At 42.6% G+C, this 25400-nt stretch overlaps 1 protein-coding gene across 1 annotated transcript in view; it reads right to left on the reverse strand.

Moving 5' to 3' along the window:
- WIPF3 (WAS/WASL interacting protein family member 3) overlaps positions 1-25400 on the reverse strand; it is a 92542-nt gene that overhangs the window by 51985 nt on the left and 15157 nt on the right. The window contains exon 2 of the mRNA XM_076006337.1: positions 15506-15652. Within this exon, the coding sequence (XP_075862452.1) occupies positions 15506-15595 (90 nt within the window). The 5' untranslated portion in view covers positions 15596-15652. The remainder of the gene's footprint in view (positions 1-15505; positions 15653-25400) is intronic.

The following is a 25400-nucleotide window of genomic DNA, read 5'->3' on the forward strand; positions in this document are numbered from 1 at the left end:
GGGTTCTCCTGTGAAATCTCACTTGGTTCCTTGCATCCGCCCCAGCAGGCTGATGGTCATGTCTCCCCTTCCCCCGTCTGCCGGCCTCCCCCCACTTTTGCACTCGAGAACCCAGTCTTTGAAGAACAAGCTTTAGAATAGCTTCTCTTTTCAGGGATCGCCTAGCAACAATGAAAATGAAGTGAAACAAAAGCAAAATGAAGCAAAAAAAAGAAAATCAACAGCGCCCCTGCCCCCCTCCCTGCAGGACTGTCCCCACCGTGGGGCCTGAGAGAAGGGCAGAGAAGTCCAAGGTTACACAGAGGGCACTGGTGGGGCAGACGGGAAAGAAGCTCAGCTTCCTGGGGCGCCTGTCCAGAGCCAGCCCAGCCTGCACCTCCACGTGGCATGTGGCACGTGGCACGTGGCTGGTCTTTGCCAACGGCCCTCACCGGCAGTGCCAAAGGAAGCAGGAAGTTATGATGCTGAACTCCACAAAGTTCGTGGCTCCTTCCAGGGCCATCACGTGACTACTGCTCGTATCCAAGCCGAACAGGCCAAGCCTGGCACTGTCACTGGAGGAAACTGATGTGCCTGGGACACAGACCATGCTCTTCATTCAGACATGGTCAGTGGTGGGGAGGTGGTCTCGATCGGCCTGGTGAGGAGGAGAAGCGAAGGTTTTTCCCAGATGAGGGTCAGGAATTGATCCGATTGAAAATATTTGATCAATAAAGGAAGACGAGGTTGGGCTAAAGTGACAGCCCCAAAAAGGTCAAGAGGGGCTGATGTGTGCGTCTGAGAAATTGCCGGAAGGGAAAAGGGCAAAACCTGTCTGCCAAGAGAACAGCTCAGACGCCAGGAAATGACCTTCACAGCCTGCTCTGGGGATCCCAGGGAAAAGGGGAGGTCGGTGTCTGTGCCCCACCCCTGCCCCCAGCATCCTCCTGAGGCAGCCTTTGCCCACGCAGAAGGCTACGTGATGACACGCCCCTGAGGTGAGATCAGTGGGAACCGACCGCAAGCTTGCGTCGGGCAAGAGCGCAATGAGACACGGAGGGTTCACTGCATTCCCAGAGAGAGCAGTGTGGAACCCCGTGAGGTTGAGCTCCCACCCAGAACGTGGGGGAGAGGGGGAGAGGGGGCTGCCACTCACATAATTGAACCCTTAGTATGTGCCAGGAACCGTGCTGAGGCTTTGAAAGCGTCTTTTCAATGAATCCCTTTATAAGCCCATAGGTATTATTATTCCATTTCACAGATGAAGAAACTGAGGTCTAAAAGAACAGCCCCAGGTTTCAGTGACTACTAAACCCTGAGGCAGGCCCATCTGGCACAAAAGCCTGTGGCCTTTCCTTCCCAGCTCAGGTGTCCCCCCACTGCACGGGGAGGTAAGTGTGTGCCGAGTGGGGCACAGTGCTCTCTGGTCCCCTGGAATCATCCCGCTTACTGGTGAGTTGCCGTTTTCCTCATTCCAACCCTCTAGTTCTGTAGCGGTTCTCAGGGGGGTTAGGAAGGATGGCATGCTACCCCGTGTGGGTCCAAATCTTCAGGGTGGCTTGTGAGGTCTCCAGAAGCCCCCAGGTACCTGTGATAACCTCTTGAGACTCACTGATGGGGGAGACCACCTTCCCCCTGTACCCACAAGGAACCAGCCCTGCCATGCTCCTCCCCTCGGGAAAAGTCCCTGGAGTTTGGCTCCTAAACTTTCTCTTCCATTCCCCTTCATACTCCAAAGTCAGTATCTTAAATTTACATCAACCATTGCATTCAGTTTTTCCATCTTTTATGAATTACATATGAAGAAAACTTGATTTTTTTTTAGAACACAAACTAGGTGACGTTATTAGAAGAAAAAACGTTGCCTCTTCATTTAAATGAACCCTTTCACATGCATGGAAAAAACATATTCCTTTCAAGTCTAACTGTCTGAGCAAACGCTAGTAAACAGACATAGTTTTTGAGGACCTGAAAGGCATTGGAATGAATTTCCTGAGAAATTTTAAATTTCTAAGTAATCATTCCTAAAGACACGGCCTTTCCTCTTGCAAAAATCAAACCCCAAAACAAATGACCCAGAAGAAAATAAAAAAATATTTCTCTGATGATGCTTAGCTCTTAAATAATTATTAACCACAACCTTGGATTTAACTTCCTAGAGAACGCAGTCACCTCACACGTCTCTCTGTTCTAGAACACACACTGACCTATGCTAAGGTCCAGCACAACCAGGGACCTCTTTTCCCTTTAATGATTGTCTCTTAATAGTTCAGATGATGTTCTTCTTTAACATATATCATATTTTTCAAAGCCACAACACACATTTTGTAAGCTATCTCCGTGCCCAGAGGAGCTTTTGTCTCCGAGTTGACCTTAAAGCTCCTCCCCCCTCACCACCCTCTGGAATTCTTCGACAAAATAGTCACAAGAGGCATTTACTCAGAGACGAAATTCCTCCGTATCTGGCGACCTTGGTGTTAAGAGAGTTGCCGACTGGGAGACTTTCCTTTAATAATTACTCAAACGTCCTCTGTGCTTTGTCTGAGGAGAAAACACCAACTAGTGAGAGATGCCCTTGTACCAAGGCAGAGAACAGTAAATGCAACAGTTTCACAAAATACTGTTTCTTATCTGGTGTTCCCACTAGGTCTCAGGTTTATTTACATAAAAAGTAGCAAGGGAGATTCTGAGGGCTCGCCCCACAGCTTCTCTGACACTCCTGTTCTGTGTAGCCTGTATCAACTCCCATTCTCAGGAGAAAAAAACCACACTCTATGTATCAACTCAATGATTAGAGGTGATACTTCAGCTCTAAGGAGAAGGAGCTGAAAATTCCCTTAACATTAATCCCTGGAAAAACAGGAGCCAGATGGGGCTGGTGGGGGGATGGGGGAGGGATCAGGGGGACAAATCACAGTGACATACAGAAGTTCAAACAGACAGCCTATGCCTACCTATAGGTCTTATTTTTTAAAATTAAAAAGCATACAATATTTGCTCTCAAACACCCATCTGAATTAGGGAAAGCATGCTACATAACTCCCTCCCTGGTTCTGCCAAATCATCTATGTTTTGCACTCAATGTGAGGTTGTTGATGTCCATTACAATTTTTTTTTCTTATGGAAAATTGTTAATAGACACAGATGGTTGAGTCATATAATCATGAACCCCCAGGTATCATCATCCAGCTTCAATAATGATCAACTCACAGTCCACCTCATTATGTCTCTATCCCAATCCACTTTCCCCCTCCAAATACCTGCCTACTAAAAACATGGATCCAATGGTTTGTGACATAATCCACAAATATTTCAGTGGATAGCTATGAAAGAAAAGAGCTCTTAAAAACATAAGAAGCATATCATTAAATAAAATTTAAAGTAATTATAAAATTATCTGTAATTCCTTTCTGTAAACCAATATTCCGTCAGTGTTCAAATTTCCCTGGTCAGTAGAGTTTTAAATGAATGTTTGGCGCAGGCAGAGAAAGATCAACCCATAGCATTCGAATCGCAGCATCCTGGAGCTGCTGCACGAGGCTTAAAGATCTTTCTCTGCTTTCGAGGGGCTCAGGGCCCAGCACCCCAGAATTCTTGCACGGGCATCACTACAAAACCTTCCTGAGACGTGTGTCCTTCCCCTCAGCAGCCTCGTGGTCTGTTACTGCCGAAGCTGCTTGTGAAATGATAAACCAAATGGCAGCTGAGAAAACAAAGCCTCCTCCAAATGTTTAAAGTATTTGAACTGGGCTGCCATTCCGCAGGAGTGGATGCTAAAGGACACCCCCAGATGTTCACATGCTCATCACTCACCCCTGCAGTGATGGGCCCACAGCGGAGGCCACCTTGGTTTGAATCTGTGGCTGGTTTCAGATACATCAGGTCCACCCAAGTCAGGTCCACCCTCCTGTCTCTCATCCTATTCTCCCCTGAGGCTAGGCATAGAAACTAGACTCCTCCCTCCCCAGTGCGGGTCACAGAAACCAGAACCCCTTTTCCCCAGAGCCAGCCATAAAACCTACAGATAGTACTCTAACTTTCCCTCCACCTTTCTGTGTAACAATTGGCCATAAAGAGATTATCTGATTATCTTGTTTGACTGTACATCAGAGACCTCTAGAGAGGGCCCTGCCCCATACCAGAAGGAAGGAATTCTGCTCAGAGAGGCCTAGAAGAATCTAGACAGACAGGTCTCACTGGGTTTCCCCACTCAGTCTATCAGCACTAGATCATAGCCTCTTCATCCAATCATATTACTACATGGCTGTCCATACTTTGATGAACCTAAGCATAAAAGTGGACAATTTCCCCCTGTATCTTTGATCTTCATTCTAAAGATTCCCATGTACATGTTGATAAAATTTATATGTCTTTTCTCCTATTAATTTGCCTCTTGCCAGTGATTTTTAACAAACCCTCGGAGGGCAAAGGAGCAGCTTTCCTTTGGCCCCTACACCACCTATTCTGGGATTATTTTCAGACCTGGCCTCACCCCCCACCTTGGATAACTCCCAACCCTGCTCTCGACTGGTGTCTGACCTCCTGCCCTGCACTGACCACAGAGACCTTTGAGCTAAACCTGTCAGTCCAAGATCTGGTTATTTGCCCAGTTGTTTTCCAGCCCCCAAAATGACAGTGGCTACTATTTACTAAGCAGGCTCTTGGTAAACAACAGCTGCTGTTGTTGGCTTATTGGACCTTCACAATAACTCTACTGCTACTCTATGGCTACTACGCACGTACGTGGCACCGAAGATACAAAATAGGGCGTTAAAGATACAAAATAGACAACATCCCCTCCCCCCTTTATAAAGTTTCCATTCTAGAGGCAATGGACCCTAGGAAGTAGCAATTATTATTTCCATTAACGAGGAAAACTGAGGAAACTGAGGCGTCATTATAATAAGTAATTTGCTGGGCATCATACAGCTAGGAGACAGCACAGTTGCGATTCAGTTTCCAAGCTGTATGACTCTAAAACTTGTATGCTTTTGGTTTTGTTTTTAACACACCAGGCTGCACTATTACATTCTCCCTACAGAAGCTGACAGCTTAGCACAATGACTGTTGATTGGACTCAATAGGTTTTTACACCTTTGGGTTTGAAATACTGTATGTGGTACAGGTGGAATCCTGATTTTACCAGCTTGAAAACATATTCAAATTCCTCTATTGTGAACAGACCTTATTAAAATGGAAATCTATTGCTTACCATGTACAAAATGGGTGCACTGTGTTGCTTTGTGTGAGTCTGTAAAGGTCTTTATGTAAAGCGAAGGTACAGGGTCTATTCTCTTAGAAAACAATAACAAGTTGGAATGGGAAAGGTTGTGTCAAAGGATGCTATATGGCTTTTAAAGTCATACCCAAGTGTTAAATTTTGCTGTCCCTAAATTTGGTACTTCTGATAGAACTGCATTTGCTTTATAAAATATTCTTACTAAAATTTGAATGTGTTGATGGTGTTCTTATACAACACAACACAGAATGTTGTTCTGGCTCTCAAGGCTTAGGCACATGGGAGAAGTAAAGCAGTGGCCGGTTAGCTCATGGTGGGTTTGTCTGCTGAATTACAATATCTGCATTAAACTCACTAGCTCAGGAAGAAACATTGGGTACTGAGTGCCTCACACTGATACAAAGACACATCCTCTGTTTCCGAGTATGCGTGTGACCGCTGGCCCCAAGATCCTCCCTCATCCCTCACCTGACTCTGGACTGTTCAGGAGAGTGCTCAAAACATCAGCTAGGTACCCCCAGAGCCTGACGCACAGAGAAGCAAGCCTAGGAAGATGAAAGGTGACTAATTCAGAGGACAAGAGGGTTCTTTAAAGATGAGACTTCAAGGATCCACCATGCAGGAAACATGAAGAAGCAACATAGGGTACAAAATTTTGGTCTGGGAATAAGAACCCAATTCTATGCAAAGATGTGGAAACAACCCAAGTCCCCATCAATACGTGGGTGGATTAATAAAAGGTGGTATATGTATGCCATGGAGTACTATTCAGCTTTAAGAAACAATGGTGATCTAGCACCTCTTGTATTTTCCTGGGTAGAGCTGGAACCCATACTACTAAGTGATGTATCTCAAGAATGGAAAAACAAGCACCACATGTACTCACCAGCAAATTGGTATTAACGGATCAACACCTGAGTGGACATATAGGAATAACATTTATCAGGTGCCAGGCAGGTGGGAGGGGGGAGGAGATGGGTATATACATTCATAAGGAGTGCGATGCGCACCATCTGGGGGATGGACACGCTTAAAGCTCTGACTCGAGGGGGGGGCGGCAAGGGCAATATACGTAACCTTAACATTTGTACCCCCATAGTATGCTGAAATAAAAAAAAATAAGATAGAATAATGATCAGCAAACAAACAAACAAAAGGAACCCAATTCTACGCTCACCATTTCCAAGACTGGGCAAGGACAACCTCTGGGTTCTCTGGACTCAGGCTCCAAGCTCTTCAGAGGCAGAGACCCAGTGACACTGCACAGCCGAAGCTCCAGAAACTTGCATGATGGCTTGGTCAAAGTTAAGGACCCAGTCTGTTGTCACTGGGCTCAAGAGGCACATATTGTCCCCGCTGTGTGCCCAGCAGTGCTGGCAGCAGAGACTCCACCTTTCTGAGCTCATCAGCAGCCCGTTGTAAACAAAAGACGAGACAAAACTGAGTTCCCCTGCACTGTGTCTGCTTCTTTAATGCTGATTCTCTGTAGCTAAACCATGAGCTATATTCCAAGGGCAACTTGCAATATGTTTTTTCTATTAAGGGGTGGGGGAGGAAATCCCAACAAACCAGCGGGAAAAACAATGGAACCACAAAGCCAAAAAGAAAAGGAAAGCAAAAAGAAAACAGCAACATTACGAGGCAGCTTGGGGATATAGAAAGAAATGCGGAAGCTCTGTCCAAGGTTTGGGGGGCAGAATCCATTGACTTCCTGGCTTTTATACTCCAAGAGCCCATAGAAGCAATCTCTGAGAAGGCCTATGTCACAGGGCAGTTGGTTTAGCAGTTCAGAGCAGGGCCTGGAGCCGTTCTGCCAGAGTTCAAAAGACAGCAGCCCTGCCCAGTGGGTCACTTCCCCTGTGCCTCGGTTCGCTCATCCACACAGTGAGAATAACAGCAGTACCTGCCTCAAAGGGTTACCGTGAAGACTACCCCAGTATGTGCTAAGCACCTAGACCAACACCTACCTAAGGGTTAGATGCCTACAGTCATTAGTACTGGTTAGTAAACCTGTACACACATTTGGAGGTAGCAGTTAGGCCCCATAGTCAGAAAGTCTGGGGTGGAATGCAGCCTCCTCCACTTACTGGCTGGGTGACACTGTGCATGTTAGAAAACCTCTCTGTGCCTCAATTCCCTCATCTGTAAAATGGCACTATCAGTGCCTACTTCATTCGATTGCTGTAAATATAAATTGAGATAATCCATGTTAAGGGATTAGCACAGACCCTGGTGCACAATAGCTATTTAGTAGGTGTCTGCTACTATCTATGCATGATTAGGACATGATCCAACTCAGCCAATGGCTGAGTGATAATTCATTTCTTTTTCTTTTTAAGAAAAACATTTTCTGTTGATAAAAGTAATAAATGCTCCATGTAGATATTTGAGAAAATGCGGAATCATACAAAAAGGAAAATAAAAAAAAAAATCACCCACCCCTCCCCCACCCCAGATACCCAATGATGACACTTGTAATCTCTTTCCTTACCGTCTTTATCTGAGAGCACACGAGTGAGCACACATACACACACACACACACACACACACACACACAGCTTAGTTTCATGTAATTGGGACCACACGGCCTACATGTATCTTGCTTTTTTCATTTCTTGTTACCTGTCCTTTTTTTAGACATTCTAGGAAACGTGACTTCCTGGCTGCCAAGCCAACGGCCCACTGCAGAGATCTGCTTGGCAGGTCCCTGGCTCACGCACACCCAGCCCCGCCTTGCTGCGGCTTTTTCTACCTGGTCACGACTGGGAATCTAATTGCCAGCAACAACCTGACATTGGTTTTTCTATTTTCCTTTTATAGCAAGAAAGGTAAAGAAGGAAAGAGCAGTTTGGGGGTGGGGGGGGTTATGTGACCCCAAAGATCCCAGGAAGCTCCAAACCATGGTGGCCCTCCACAACCCTGGTGCAGGGAGGAACGGATCACTGGCAGTTTTCTAGGAATCATCCTAGAAATTTTAAAAGCTTTACACTGAAATTTTAAGCAAAGAGCCAGAATATTTGGGTGTAAAATAAAGCTCTTGTTAGGAATCACTGCTCCAGAGAAGAACCTGAGGCTCCCAAGGGTCACGGTTTGGAATCGTACCCTATGTCCCCATGTCACCTTCCTGCATAGCCCTCAGGTCAGACACCGCCTGGGAGCAGCTTATGCTCCGGGGCTCCTGTGATACTTGATAAAGGCCTTTACCCAGGACTGGCAGGCTTATCTTGCCAAGACCTGGGCATTATGAGAACATAATCGCCGCCTTCTGCTAGACGCTGCAGGCCTTCGATTTTGTTCCTGCCACCCCTCCCACCTCCCAGCTGTGAAAAAAGAAACACATTTAAATACCATCCTGAATGGCCCTTTGGAAGTATGAGTGGCAGGTCCTGCCACACCTCTCCCTCTTGCAGACCAAGGCAATCTGCCGCAAACACTGGCTCATTTTTCACTCAAGCGGTGTTACTGTTCCCAGTGCAAACTGGCAAAGGCGAGAGGGAGAATCAAGTTTTGAAAATTACTTGAAGACAAAGGTGTAGTTTTGCAAACTGCTAAGCAGAGACCAAATGTCAGCTTAATACTATCCTAATAGCCTGGCCTGGCGCAAAAGCCTTCCCCTCTTCCAGTGGCCGCTGTCAGTCCTGGGTAAACGTCCCCAGTCCCTCATTAGCAACACTAATCAAAACACCAGAGTGTCAGGAGAACCTGAGTGAGTGACAGTGTGTGAGAGTTTTTAAGCCTCTCATTATTCCAAATGCACCAGTAAACATGCAAATTACCTTTTCCAGAATATAGTGTAATATGCAATTCTACTAAGTGTCCTTCCACATATCGCTCCCATCCCCGCTTTTTTTTTTTTTTTAATACAACGGCAAACACAAAACTCCACAAAAAGCTCTCATGGGATTTCAGAGAACACTTCATTTTCCCCATTTTCTTTCACAGATTGGCATGTTTTTCTATACCACGTGAGCCCCAGCATGCTAGAGATGGTGGGAAAACCTCCCCCTGTAAGTCTCAGCTTATATTTCCTAACACTGGAAAGTCTACGTTGCCCGAGAATCATGCAATCCTTAGAATACGAGGTGAAAAATTGTGCCACTGAGTTTCCAGAATGTAAACAAAGACTCTGGCAAACAGAAACCAGGGAGGAGAACAGCGAAGGGCCGTGATAAGCTTCTCATTGTGATTTCCCTTCAGCATCTTAGGAAACATCACGCCCGGAACAGGCAGGCAGAAATACACAGAACCATGGTGTCTTCCTACTTACAGTGTCGCTTTTCACGGTAAATAAGTGATTACCAAGCCAATTTTCCCATTCGTATTTAAATAATAAGATACAGCCTGCCCTGGCACTGTTTCCTTAAGATACTTTAGCTTGAACGGGAACATTAAAAAATATTGCTACAAAGAGCCACAGACCTACTGTATAAACGCACATGCCGTGGCCATGAACCCTACTGTCAGGCTTTGCCGGGGCAACCAACTCCAAAGGCTTGCTCAGCGTGGCAGTGGCATGTAAGGAGAGCCCACCACACGGAGCATGGAAGTGTGGCAGGGAGACAGAATCACAGGCTCTCAGGGACTTTATTGCTCATCGTGGACACCACCAAGGGGTCATTTGAAAGCAAAAGTTCAGTAAAATTCTAATGCATTTCAAAAACCTATCGCATTTCCCTTGGATATATTTTTAAGTTATACTCTGAAAGCAAAGCAACCATAATAATTGAATTATAAATGGACCCAACACACCACATGGACCGTTTTGACATTGTTACTGGATTTTAAGGGGATGAGACAAAGGAGAACAAAAAACAGCAGAGCAGGCACAAGAAAAGAGGCAAAAAGGAGATGGTGAGCATGGTCTGGCTTTGCTCAAAGCTTGCTCCAAGACTTCAGCAGCCCCGTGGGCCCTTCTCCCTCTGCTACCCCCACATTCGTGGAAGAAGAAAAGATGCACATCAGATATGAGGAGGGGACGGGAAGCGAGGAACGGGGAAGAGAGAGGTGTCAGGAAGAAACCAAAAAACTTTTAGCCCAAGTTCCCCCTGGCCTAGTCTCTACATGTTCCAGAGCTGAAGTGAAGACTGCGTTTCATTACAGAGGGTCACACACATCGTACAAAATGCTCCTCCCTTGCAGAGATTGCATATAATAATAAAGTCTGACATGCCGGTGGTCTCTGCTTGACCAAACGTTAGTCAGGCCTTTGAGCCTTTCCTGGACCCTGTGTTTGCTTCTTTATAAAATCAGGTTTGTCAAAGAACCCCCCATCCTTGACATGTGATCAGGTTCTCATCCTACACCATGCCCCAGGTGGTGTCTGGTCACCCAGGCCTGTCTTCAGCAGGCCACAAAACATAAAACCATAGACCCCAGCAAAATAAAGACAGAATTAAAAACCGGTGACTGCTCTGAGGGAGAGGTTTAAGAATACATACAAGAGCCAGAGTCGGGTAAGAGGAAAAGACTGAGCCGAGAAGAGCAGAAGAGTCTTCTAGGCAGAGGAACAGCTATGCAAAGGCCCTGAGGCAGGAGACCTCAGGAGAGGGGCAGAGTGGGAGGTCTGAGAGGTAGGCACTGTCTAGACCATGCAGGGTGGAGTGGGCCACAGCTAAGCAGGGGACAGGAAGTTCCTGAGGGGTGAAGCAGGGGACGCATGTGTACAAAGCCACTGGCTGCTGCTGCTGAGTGGAAGGCTGAATGAGCCCAGCGGCTGCAGAACAGGTGCTGGCAAACTTTTCCTATAAAGGGCCAGACAGTAAATATTGTCAGCATCATGGGCCAAGAGGCAAAAACCAGAGCTGTAATGTATATACTTACATGCCGAAACAGAAAACAAATTTCCACACAATATTTGTTGACAAAACTCAAAATACAGTAATAATGGAGTGTAATTTTTTAAATACTCATCTGCAAGTGAGAAGAATGGAATTCTTTTGGGGAGGAATAACATTTTGCTTAATTGGCGTTCTGCTGCTGTAGCATAAAAGCAGCCACAGACAAAATGTAAATGAACGAGCATGGCTGTGCTCCAATCAAACTACACAGGGACTGAAATGTGAATTTCCTTTCATTTTCATGTGCCACAAAATAATGCTTTTCTTTTGATTTTTTTCGACCATTTGAAAATGTAAAAAACATTTTTTAGCTGGAGAGCTGCAAAAAAAAAAAAAAAAAACCAAAAAAAAAAAAAAAACAGGTGGTGAGCTGGATTTGGCCCATAGACTCTAGTTTGCCAACCTCTGTAGCAGAACGTCTCATATTCTGAATGTGTCTAATTGTTTGCTCATGAGTACGTTCATTTTTGGTAGATTACTAGAGGGTGATGCTCTAGTAATCTATATTTCTCATATCACAGCAAAAGGCTTGCGATATAAGGTCATTCAATTACATGCGACAGTAGGTGTGATCCATTTATACCCCAAAATGAAGGTCTCAGAAGCAGACTTAGAAGCAAAAGTTTTTCTCTGACCTTCTTCTGACCTCCCATCTGCCAGTCCCATTCTCCATCAAGGTTCCCCATAGGCGGGCCATAGAAACCAGTACCTCTTCCCTCAAAGCCAGCCACAAAACCTAGAAGTAACACTCTAATTTTTGCTCTGCCTTTTCATGTCCATAAAGAAATTATCTGACCTACTTGTTTGACCGTAGGTCATAAGACCCCCATTCTAGAGGGCCCTACCCCACACCCAGAAGGAAGGGATGCTGCTCAGAGAGGCCAAGAAGAATCTAGCAGACAGGCCTTGCTGGGTTTCCTCACTCGGTCTAATAGCATTAGATCAGACCCTTTTTGTCCAATCATATTTCTTTTTTTTTTGAGACAAGGTCTTGCTCTGTCTCCTGGGCTAGAGAGCAGTGGAGTCAACATAGCTCACTGCAACCTCATACTCCTGGGCTCAAGCGACTGTCCTGTCTTAGCTTCCCATGTGCCTGACACCACAGGCATGCACTGCCATGCCTGGCTAGTTTTTCTATATTTTTTAGTAGGGACAGGGCCTTCCTCAGACCGGTCTCCAACTCCTGGCCTTAAGTGATCATCCTGCTTCAGCCTCCAAAAGTGCTGGTATTACAGGCATGAGTCACCGTTCCTGGCCTGTAATCCTATTTCTACATAGCTGTTCATACTTTGTTGAACCTAAGCATAAAAATGGACAGTTTCCCATGTGTCTCGGAGTCTTCATTGTGAAGGCTCCATGCACACACATTGATTAAATTTGTATGCCGTTTCTCCAATTAATCTGCCTGCTGTGAGTTGATTTTTCAGCAAAACTTCTGAGAGCCAAGAGGCTTTCCTCTGGCCCCTATGGGGACATTTTCCCATTTGTAGTTAGAAGTAATCTGTGGGTGATACTTGGGATCCTGAGAACATTCCTTTTCCCCAATAACCTTTCATTTCACTGAGTGGTTTTAGCTTGCGTGGATGATCTTTGTCTGAATAAACCATTACACTGGAAGTTACAAATTATTTCTGATATGATTTTAATGGCTGCCTAGTATATCATTTTGTATATTCTATAACAATTTATAGAATCTCCTGGTATTAAAAATTTAAGTTGTGGTTTTTTTTTTTCTTTCTTTTTTGGTTGCTGTTACAAATAATGCTTTCATTAATATCCTATAGCTATATATTTCTGCACATCTATGATTGATTACTTAAAGAAAAATTGCTTGAAGTGAAACTGGATCATAAAGTATATCCATTTTCTAAAAGGTTTGATCTATATTGACAAATTGTATCTTGGGGAATTATATCAATTTTTGCTCCAATTAAGAGTTATAAGTGCTTGGTTCCTAATACTCCCACCAACGTTTAGAAAAAATATTATCACAAAATGATAGTTGAAAATAGTATCTCATTATTTTAATTTGTGTTTAACACAAATTGAAACATTTGCATTTCTTCCTCCTGATCATATCCTGTGTCTTATTCATCCTCTCAGTGTTGATCTATAAGAGCAATTTACATGCTAATGACATGAATTCTTTGCCTTTATAATATGTATTATAAGTATTTTCCCCAGATTGTAGAAAAATATGTTTTAAGAAAATATTAGAGTTTACATGATTATTTCCCTCCTGAATTGGCTTGTTCTTCCATGAGATTGATAGCAAAAAAAAAAAAAAAAAAGAAAGAAAGTAAAAAAAGAAATGAGGGGAGGGAATTCAAAAATTAACCAAATGTAAAATTATTGTTGTTTATTATGAATTTAACCATCTGTAATGAAAAGGAATTTCCTGATGAAATATTAAATTTTACTCTCAGTATTATCAAGTTCTCTTCTGATCTTGGCTATTTATTACATATATGAAATAGCTAATTTCATTACGTATAAACTGTGTGTTATTTTTAATCCATCATTTCAATCTACTTTTCCATAATCAGTATAGCTGTAATTTTTAATTAGCACCACTGCATAATGCAATTTTAAATTAACAGTGTGACATAATATATTTCATTTAATTCTTATAAACCATTTAAGATCTATTTTTTTCACTAGAATAAATAGCATTGCTGTGTACCTTCTTATATAAATTCTTTTTGGCTCCTTTAGGGTTAAATTCTTAAATTAGGTTCAAAAATAAAACTTCTTGATTATGGGGAGGGGGAGTGGAATTATAATACATACAGGTTTATTTTTTTCTGTCAGAGAACACCCCAGAAAGACCTGTTCAACATTTATGAAGTCCCAGATATTTATGTTTCAGCAGCAGTGTTTAAAAAGTAGTATTTCCCCAAATCCACGATAACAGGGGTTTTATTAAGTTTATTTATTCTGGCTAAATTTATGGGTATATTATGATATTTGAAGTTATTCTAAGTGGCACTTATTCAGTAATAGCAAGTCCATATAAGACCCATACGATAGTTTCATGTATGTTTCCTTTACTTATAAACTTCATCACCACAAGGTCAAATTCAACAGTGAAACTTCAACAGCTATTCCTACTCTTTCTACATATTGGTTAGAAAGTGTTCATAGGTAATTTATCCCATATGCTTTCTTTCCACTCTCTTGGAGGGCAAAGGTCGGGTTTCAGGCAGGTTTATGCCCTTGGCACCTCAGATATGGTGCATGTGCAAAGCTAATGTCACAGGGGATGACAGCCCTGTAGCAGGGACCTCAGGCTCTCCCTTCATTGCCAGTACTCCCCATGGCGATGTCATCTGCACATAGGAGAGAGGGGTGCAGCTGGGGGAGGAGGGCAGGTTCTATTCCTGGCTTCTGCTGACCTGGCTCATATCATCCCCAAGCGGCCCTCCCTCTGCATGCCATATCATCTCTGCATGCCACACCATCATACTGTTCGACTTCCACTGAAAACAGACGCTGCGGAGCGGAGCTGGCACTAGACTTCCCTGGCTGAAGTGGTGTGAGGAACAACGGAGAATGAGTGTGAGAATGAGTTTTCCTTAGAGGAAAGGTCTGCTATAAGCATTAAGCACTAGCATTCTTCTAGAACTGGGTGTGGGAGGGTTGATTTTGACCACCTATAAGGGGACATTTGGCAATATATGGGAACGTTTATTTTTTATTGCCAAATTGGGGGAGGGTGCTACTGGCAGCTATTGGGCAGAGGCCAGGGCTGTTGCTAAACATCTTACAATGTGCAGGACAGCCCCCTGACATCAAAAGTGATCTGACCCCAATGTCAATGCTTCCAATGTTGAGGATACCTATTCCAAAAAATTAAAATAAAATAACTGCTCTTGATGGCCCCTCCTAAACCCAAGAACTATTAAACTAGGAGAGAGTATCCAGCAATACAAACTAAAATAGCCTCGATAGTCTTGGGTAGACAGGGAGACTTCATTTAGAGATTTTATATTTCACTGTGGCATTTCATATGACACTGAACTTCACTGAACTAGAACCAGGGGACCGAGGCCCAAGCGATCACTGTCACCATGCCAATGACACACGGGCACTGGACTTTGCAATGCGCTCTGGGACGGCCCCTCCCGTGAGGTGTCCAGTGAGACCAACAGTCACTTAGGGCGACTGGGAGGAGGCACCCAGCAGCAGGGATTAGAGGGGAAATGATGTAGACAGCAGTAGACGGACGGTGGGGGTGGGAGCTGCCAGGAATGGAAGAGAGAAACACCTGAGCCAGGCAGGTTTGGAATCAGACCCTGATGCTGCCAGAGTCAGCTACCTAAAACGCCACCTGTCACAGGGAAGCAAGGCAGTGGCTGCTTCTGAACATTTAAAACCTTCTGCTCAAGCATATGCATGCAGTTTATGCTCCACAGTAAACCAGTGAGAAGAAAAAGGAAACAGGTCTTACCGGGGGCGCTGGTGGTGGGGGAGGGGGAGGAGCCCCCAGAGGTGGGAGAGGTGGAGGCAGAGGAGGTGGTGGTGGCGGTGGCACTGGCATGTGTCACAGTGTGGGTGTCTCTTGCTTATGAATGGTCCCAAGAGAGTGGTTTCTGCTCTGAAAAAAAGAGAAAAGGGATAGTTTTAAACCCGGATGGCTTTACTCATGTACAGAGAATACCTGTCTTGCAGGCATAGGCATAGTCTAGACAGTCTCATTCTTTCACTTGCTCATTCACTCATTCACAGAGTACTCACTTCAGGAGGCAGGCCTTGTGCTAAGCGCTGGAAACTGACAAAGCAGCCAGATTCTGGAGACAATTAGGTGATACAAATGGTCAAATGTAGCTATTTGTGTCTCAATGCAAATAGAATATATAAATACATAAATTGTAGCACCTCATTCCACAGTGATTTTCCCAGATATCTGAATTCTATCTCTTTAGCATTAAACTTTTAGTTTTATCATTTTCTATGCATTCCTGCATAGACTCACATTTTCAAAAGCAAAACAAATGGAATGAAAGGTAACCTTTTCTAAATGTCGCAGGCTCATCATTACTCATGATGCCAGCCTCAAGCGAGGCTTACAAAGGGCGTTAGTCGTTTTCCTGCTTCCTTCTCTTCCAGCTTTCACTTTCTCCCTGTTCCTGTGTTGTAGTTTCTACACAGCCAACTGGACGGGGACGTGCCTCTTCTCCTCTGCATAGCCTTTCTATCTGGTATTTGCTACACAGAGGGCTTTTTGGCATGCTTCTGCAAAGATGATTCTGTTTAAAATAGTTAATATTGTAGGATATCTGATCTCCAGATAGATGTGATATTTCTCTGTGTGTGTGTGTGCATCATGCGTGTGAATGTGGACATGTATCTTAGAACCCACATCAAGGCACATTGCAAGCACATAAGACTTGTATTAAAGAAAAACCCCACAGCTTATAAGAATTGGGAAAACCTATATGAGAACCTAAAAACAACTTAAGAAACAAACAAATGTCACCCTCAGGCAGGGGTGATTTTGTTCCTGCTGTCCCTTTAGTCACTGGAAGACCAGAACAAGGCCTGTCACTCTATTTTTCCATCTTAAAAATCCTATGGCATTTGTATTACTTCATGTTAATATTTCTATCTCTACAGAGGCAAAAAAAATATTTATTATACAATGTGATACTTTATTCTTACCGTAGTCTACTGGATTTTGCTTACTTAATGTTAGTTCTTTTCACCTCTTTATATAGTGGCTACCATGTGACAGGCTAATCACATTTATTTCCACAACAATCCTCTAAGGTCAGCAATAGTATCCCCACTTTTATATGTAAGGAAAAGGACAGTCAGGGTAAGTCTTTTGCTCAAAGTTACACAAACCTAGTAACCGTCAGACCTGGGACTTCAACCCAGGCTTAAGGGGCTCTAAATTCCAGTCTCTTTCCAATGTGATATTTTTGATTATGGTATTATGTAAATATAAAATTTATCATTTTAACCATTTTTAAGTGTACAATTCACTGGCATTAAATGCTTTAAGAATGTTGCACAACCATCACCACTATCCATTTTCAGAACTTTTTCATCATCCCAAAGAGAAGCTCTGTACCCATTAAACACTAACTCTGAATTATTCCATTGTATGTATGTACCACATGTTGTTTAACCATGCATCCATTGATGGACTTTTGGGTTGCAACCTTTTGGGTATTGAGAGAATGCTGCTATGAACACTGGTGCACAAACATCTCTTCAAGACCTTGCTTTCAATTCTTTTAGGCATATCTGTAAGAGTGGAATTTCTGGATCATATGGTACCAGCCTTTTTTTCTAACAGGGTTAAGAATCCTCTAAAATTGTATAAAAATTATAAATGGATATGTATGTAAGTGCAACTTTTTGGGGAATGAATCTGTGATAGTTTTCCTAAGAGTTCCAAGGAGGTATATGAGATGACCATTGTATAAGACCATACTTTTTTTATAAAGTATCTCCCTGGGAGAAGAAGCCTAATAATTACTGTGTCACTTCCTCTTTCCTTTATATTAAAACAAAAACAGAAAGACACCAAAAACATAACACCCATCAGAGTCCACAACATAAAACCACAGTAAAACTGAGCAGAGATTTCAGACGGCAGTAGATTCTTCTTCCAGGCAACATCAATGTTATTTTAATACACTGTCAAATACACACGATAACACAGGGTCAGATACAGTGAGCATTTTACAGGCTGATGCTAACGCAACTTAGATGTGAGCCCACAATTCAGGTGGAACAAGCATAAATTATCGGGTATTTGTATTTTAATACTTTTGTTCATGGAAGGTGCTGGGTCTATTCTTTATATGATCTTTTATTCAGTGGCAAAAATATTTTCAGTCAAAAATTTAGAGCCGGGATTAAAGGGTTGGTTGAAGTATTAATAGAACAAGAGAATACAGAGAGGTCTCATTATGTAAGGATCTCATCTTTTAACCAAGACATATGCAAGGAGACAAGACCTGCTTCCCCTGGTGAAGAACCGGAAAGAGTATGGAAGAATAATCTAAAAAAAAACTTAAATGCCACTTACCTAAGAGTTTTGCCATTTACCTAAGGAAAGATGACTGTAGGGAGTGATGTAAGGAGAATCGTGGCAGGGCTATTTATGTAATCCCTCCACACAGGGCTAGATTACATTTCCCAGCCTCCCTTGCAGATTAGTTAGACGTGACCGTGAGACTGAGCTCTGGCCACTGGAATGAGGGCAGAAGAGACGTACTCTACTTCTGGGCTGACTCACACAGACCTTCTACCCATGACTTTCTTTCTCTGTCCACTGGCTGGAAGCAAAGGTCCTATGTGTTGACAAAGCCACAAGAGGGAAGGAGTGTGGGTCCCTCACTCACCTTCTGTGAGGCCACCTGCCAAACACCTGCTTAGACTTTACATGCATGAAAAATAAACTTTGGCTATGTTAAGCCATGGAGATTTTAGAGTTAATTTGTTACAGCCACTAATAATTAAACTATCTAATACAGTAACTAAATAGAATACAATCCATTATCACTGATTGTAATTATGTTCAGTAAAGTCATGAACATCACACAGAGTGTGATGGTTAATATCACGTGTCAACTTGACCGGGCTACAGGACGCACAGATGCCTGGTAGAACGTTATTTCTGGGTGTATCCGTGAGAGTGTTTCCAAAAGAGATTAGCATTTGAATCTGTAGACTGAGTAAGATCATCCTCACCAATGTGGGTGGGCATCATCCAATCCGTTCAGGGCCTGAAGGGAACAATAGAACTCATGGCCAATAGCACTATGACTCATGTCTGAGTGAATTCCATCTAACACTCCGTCTTCTCCATAAGGCACAACTCAGCCTCTGGGGCTTAGGAACACCAGGCAGCTCTTCAGCACTACACTTGGTGGTCATTTTAAACAGCAAAATCACCACTACCAACAAGCACAGAAATTCGGAAAATGTAGTTTTATGTAGACTGGGAGAAGGACACTTGTTTTTAGCATGAGAACTGAAACAAGAAGGCAGAGCATTGTCTTATTCCACCCCCACTGGGGACATGCCACTTTTTGCACGCCTGGAAACGACCTTGAAAGCACACCAAGTACTGGTTTTGATACTACAAATAAATTTTAGCAAGTACCTTAGGTGAATTTGCAAACATAGAATCTGCCAGTAACGGGGATTAGCTGTATGGCATTTTGACGCACCCCCCATATGTACTCACCGTTGCATCAGGGACTTTTATGTAATCCCCTCAACAACCGTATGGTAGACACTGACATTTCCATGAAGCAGATAACCAAACTTTGTCTCAGAGGAGTTATGCAGTTTCTACTAAATTTCAGAAAGATCATCAGAGCTGAGTTTAAAGCCCTGGTTTTTCTGATCCAAAACCTCATTTCTACTGCGCCACATTTTTTTATTAACATGCTATGATTCAGGCCATAGTACTTCATTCCTTCCATTTTGCAAAGACTTAAAAATATTTTTGAGACGGTCAAATGAAAGGAACCCAGTAAAGGTGACTATAATTTTTCCACATGCCCTCCCTCACCTTAGCCCCTGTTTTCCATCCGGTTATATCTTCAGGAATCTGAGAATGATTAGATGCCCCTGGGTTCTGCCTCGCTGAAATCACAGGGAACGATTTTTTCAAAAACTAGGATTAAAGGATATTTTTATATGCAGTACTTGATGGCTGTGCAATTTTTTTTTTCCTTGACAGATATAATAATTAAGCAGTTATCTTAAGAAGTATTTGTGAAAACCCGACAGTTAAGAACACAGCGCTCCAGGAAGTCACAGGCTGTACCCGTGCGCCCTTTGGTGCTTGGTACTCTCTCGACCCATTTCAAAATGTTATTTTGCTTTGAAATATATTTAAAATGTTTAGGGTAAAGAAAAGCCAGCTACTCAAAGGCTTTTATACTTTCTCCTAATTGATGAAATATCTGAAAACAGCATCGACATGCACATGAGACATTCCAAGACCATTAGGTGGTGGTGAAGCAAACAGAAGTAACATGGGCTTCCACGGAGACCTCCCACGAAGACAGGGGACTGTACTAGTCTCAGAGTCAGATGCCCCTGCGTTCCACTTCCCCTTTGTTTTTTCCCAGCTATGTGACCTTGGTCATGACACTTAACCACAGTGGGCCTCATTTTCTTTATTTGTAAAATAAGAGCTATCATGCTTAATTTTTAGTTTGTGGTCAGGATTCAAACACAGACTGCCTATAAAGAACGTCGTGCAGGTCCTGACACACAGCAGACACATAACTGGAAACACTCTTCATCACCACCTGAATAACTCTATTAAAAGGAGGAGTATGATAAATGCCCCAAGAGAGGTAGACATTGCTAAGGGAATGGCATCACAGATGCAAGCTCCAGAAGAGAGCACAATAAATAAACGTTTTGTAGAAGCGATCGCAATTTTTCAACAGGCAAAAAGGTGGATACAGGCGTCTGTTGCAGTTCGTGGGCGTGGTGCATACTCAGAGATCAGCAGTGGGAGAAGGCAAGAAGCCTGAGATGCTCCGCATGTGTGGGAGGGAAGAGGAACAGGATGGACTCACAGGGGGGCTTAGATGACACTCAACTATGCTGCAAGTGTCTTATCCCTTGGGTAGGGTGCACATCTCTCTGGTTTGGGCCACCCACCATCTTCTGAACGCTTTTCCTATACCTGAGGGATTTCCCACCTCACAAGTCCCACCTCCTCCAGCAAGAAGCCAGGAACTCCTTTCCCCAGCATCCCTTGCCGGCAGGGAGCAGGCTGTGGGGTAGGGTGGGGTAGATCTTAGAAGAACAGAGCACGGAGGGGACAGGGCTAATGGAAGGGGCCTGGGTCTGCAGCGGGAGCCCCTCTCAGCTCTGGCCGATTGATATTCCACGGGAATGCAAACTCAGTAACAACCGGGACCTCCCACTTTCTTCTGAGAAAGGCCCCATATCCAGATTTTTTGTGTGAAATCCAATTTTGCAAGGTGGGTAAGTAATTCAAAAGGGATTTTTAAGAACCACTGGGCCAAAAGAACACGGGTGCAGGTCACACAGCACCCAGAGACTGCCATAGTGTAATCTCTTTATTGGGAGTTATTTTGGAGTCGGGGGTATGGGCGCCCCATTGGATATTGGTGATGAGCTGGCCTTTCTCCTTCCCCTCTGGTCCCCTCCTTTCCCTGCCTGATCAGCCCATCTGTACCCACTCAGAAGTAATGTGGACATGGCTTGCCTATCTTGTCAATATAAAAAAGTATATATGTCTATATTCCAACCAAGCTTTGTGAAATCTTCTCTCTAAGAAGAGAGAAATAATGCATGGTAAACAATTTTACACACTAGTTGCTCTCCTTAAAACTCTCAAGGATTTTTTCCCCAAGAGTAGTGTGTCAAATGACAGCTGTTCACAAATAAAAAATGTGCTTTTTTAAAAATATAAGCAAGAAGGATGACTGCTATCATTTGACAAAGGTATCTTTGGATGGTTCTAAAAATGTATTTGAATAGGAATCTGAAAATAAGATTCTCTGCACTCCTAACTTTTTGTTTGACACTGTCTCTTGTTTCTTTGGCTATGAAATGGGCAGGGGCTGTGGAGGTGGGAATAACAGAGATTTCTCACCTTGGAACTAATGAAGGCTGAATGGGGTAATCCATCTCTTACATTATGGTCTCACTAGGGTCCTGTCACCTCTAAGGGTCAGCTATTTATCTATTAAAGGTCTCCTGAGGCCAGGAAATCACAACCTACAAGCCCATGTGCAAACAGGCACAAATGAAAGGTTCCTCAAAATATAAGAGGCAAAGTTTCTAAAACTGTAAGTCAAATAATAAAGACATTTTATTTTTTAAACCTTCTCTCCAGCTGATGATGAAAATGATTTGTCTTTTATAGTTTTATATACATTTGTCTTTTATAGTTTTTGTGACAGCCACGTAGCAACTAAACTTATATTTATTTAACATTTATTATCAATCAACTCGGGCTTTTAGTTAAGTAAGTTTATTTTGAAAAAGAAATTTTAAATTATTACCATAAATGGAAAACCAATACCACCTGCCATAAATGGAAGCTAATAATATGAATAAACATAGTAATTGTTAAAATAAAAATGTTTCCCTACATGCTCTTTAAACCCATCTCAAGTCTCTCTACTGATGCTTAAACTGAGCTTTGGGGAACAGCAATTTTGAGAAGTGTTTACCAAACTTTAATGGAAAATGAATTACCAGGGGTCTTGTTAAAATGTAGGTTCTGATTCAGTTGATTCAGTAGGTCTAGGTTGGGGCCTGGGATTCTGACACCACGCTGAGCAGCTCTCAGATGTGCAAGCCTATAAGAAAGGCACAGAGTCTCCAACCAGACCTACTGAATCAGACTATTTGAGAATAGCTTATCAACAGGGAATATTATGCCCATTAAAGTTTGAAGAGCCCTATTCTAGAATATCTAAGATGATGAAAGCTCTCTGTCCCCCACACAGTCAGAAGTTGTGTCCTCTACTAGAAACACTCATTTTCATGTAGATTCATTTAACTTCAGCAGGCTGAGTCCATAAAAATGGCTACTGGACTTAGAATTGGATCTGATATACAAAAGTGAAAGAGAAATCAAGCTGAGTGCCCATTCACCTCTCACACAGGTGATATGAAAGACCTTCGACACCTGCAAACACCAGCCCAGACATTGGCTCCTGCAGCTGAACTGCCTTAGTCCTCACCAGATATTATAGTTAATTATCTGCTGAAATGCATCAAGGATTAATGTGGACTTGTCTATGTGAATTTTCTAAAGTGAATAAATACTCTAACCACAATCTAAAATGAAACCTAGTATGTCACACCTACAATGAGCTCATAAATTGGTTTTCTTTCATAAGACTCTTATTGAAATGCAAATTTGTTCCCAGATCATTCATTGAATTCATTATAATATATTAACAGTATTTGGTGAAGGGAAAAATGAAGATATTGATAATATTTATCATTGACTCAGGCATTTAAATTAAGGCTGAACACCATGAAAATCGTTGTGTGTGTGGTTACCAAAGGTTAAAAGAGAAAATGTTGGCTTCCTGCCTTTCTTCCCGTCCTTAAATTAACTAAAAGAAGAACCGGGTTTATTAAAAATACATGATGTTAATCATACATTCATAAATAACCTTCATTTTATATAATAGGTATGCTTCTGAAAAATGGCATATCTAGTTTTAGAAAATTGAGGTATGCCTTACGAATAAAAAATGGAGTTCATTGTGGAAATCTACAATTAATATTATAAAATAATGAGTCATTTTATAAAATGAATGGCTGCCTTTTTAAGTAATTTATTTTATGATGTTAGATTTTATAAGGAGGTTGTTTTTTTACCTTCCTAAGGCTAAGGTGCTTTTACTTAGGATTGTGAATACCTTGATTGGCTATTCCAAAATTTGCCATGGAAAAAATATGCAGATTGGAGGTGGCATGGAGTATAAGAAAGGACAAATCCTTTCTTTCCAAGTTTTACTTTGAAACTTTAGACTGGTTTAAGTACTTTCATCCTATTCCCACTGCTCCAGGCCAGGCAGATTCTGGTGCCTTGGGTCCCTCACCCAGTTTGAAGTTATGCTAGAACCTCAACCAACCTGTGGCCAAGAGCCTCCCTCATCTCAGTCCCCAGGCAAAGTCCTTCCTATAGCAGCTACCAAGCACAGTTCACTGACAGCCAAGTCTCATAAACTGATGGCAGATGTCGCCTCTCAGGGCCCGTGACATAACTCCCAGGTTTAACACGTACCTCTCCAGAGCCTTTACTACGGAGTCAAACCCTACATCTCATCCTCCACTCTGTTCTGGGCCTCCCTATGCTTTCCCCACTCCACACTGTTGACATTCTCTCACTTCCCTTCTCTTCATATCTCTATGTCTTTGTCCATGCTATTCAGCGTCTATCTCATGACTCAGATGGTGACATCTGGAAAATTCCCACTAAGCTTTAAAACTCTGCTCAGGTGCCTGCTTCTCTGCACAGATCTTCTCCTTTTGAGAGAGGTAACTGCTTCTATAGTATTATGGTCATTACTTTATTATGGCATTAGGTACTCTGGAAATTTTCTTTTCACATGTCTTTGTGTATATCTTCACTGGACCATGGGCTCAAAGGTTCAAGGACAAGGACTGTGTCTTAGGTATCTTGGTACTGAAAAGGCCAAAGATAATGCCAGAATGACAAATACCATTGCAGGGATCAGCCAATTGCTCGAGCAAAAGATGGAGACACACCTTGTCAGCTGCTCATTATGAAAGTTCTATGTGAGTCTATAAATGAGATAATCATCTTAATGATTATTAAAGAAAAATATTACAAACTAAAATAAAAAGGGAAGTGCAGAAGTTCCTGTCCAATGGCATGCCTCACTTATCATCATGAGAATAAAATATATTCTGAATGTTGGGTTCTCAAAGCTCATAGTACCCACTAGAAAGAAGCCTCACCTGACATGTGGAAAGTGATCAAAGAGAAACAGTATAATAGTTGGGAGAACTGGTCTCTAGGCACAAGTGTGAGAAGCAAATGAGAACTGCTTCAAGATAAATATCAAAGAAATTTAAAATAGCATATGATCCTTTCCAAAAAAACAAAGTTCTTCCAAATGTAATTTTCTTAAGTAAGGATATGGTAGTTTCTTGGAAATGAAAGTGGTCTTACTAAAGCACAGCAGAGAGCAGGTGGCTTGCTTTAGTTTTTTAAATTGAAAAAAACACCCCAATTTTCAAAATAAAGTTAAGTTCAAGAAGGTCTTCTGATTTTAAGATGGTGGGGTAAAAATATCTCTGTTCTCTTGTTTTCTTGGAAATCATTCAAGATTTCAAAATGAAAAGGAAAAAGAAAACCAGAAATATAAACTAATTTGCTTTGGTAAAACTAGATTTCTATAATCTTGAACTTTAATAAATGAGGCAGGATTGCTCAATGACTGGGAAGATCCAATACAGGGTCTGGGTAAGATGCTGGGAATATCTGGGGCTGCAGACCTCAGACAAAGCCTGCACAGCACTCTTCTCCAAAGTAGGAAGTACTGGATCCTCTGCAAAGAAAATCCATCGACCCTTGTTCAGAATAATGGGAAAGGGTGTGTATGATGGCAGCAGGAGTGCTCCTAGACCTAGATCCACGAGGGAGCAGGGAAGTGGCACGAGCAAGCCATTTCAGTAGGCGCACTCTAGAAATAAGATAGGGCAAAGGAGAGAGTGAACCATGAGCAGCCCCAAAGCCATTCATCTCTGTCGGGAATGGAGGGCCTAAAATTATTTGCATGCACACACACAAATTTGCATTTCAATAAGAGTCTTATAATGTACCCTTCCACCCCCAC

This window comes from Microcebus murinus, chromosome 9, assembly GCF_040939455.1.
Source record: "Microcebus murinus isolate Inina chromosome 9, M.murinus_Inina_mat1.0, whole genome shotgun sequence".
Taxonomy (NCBI): domain Eukaryota; kingdom Metazoa; phylum Chordata; class Mammalia; order Primates; family Cheirogaleidae; genus Microcebus; species Microcebus murinus.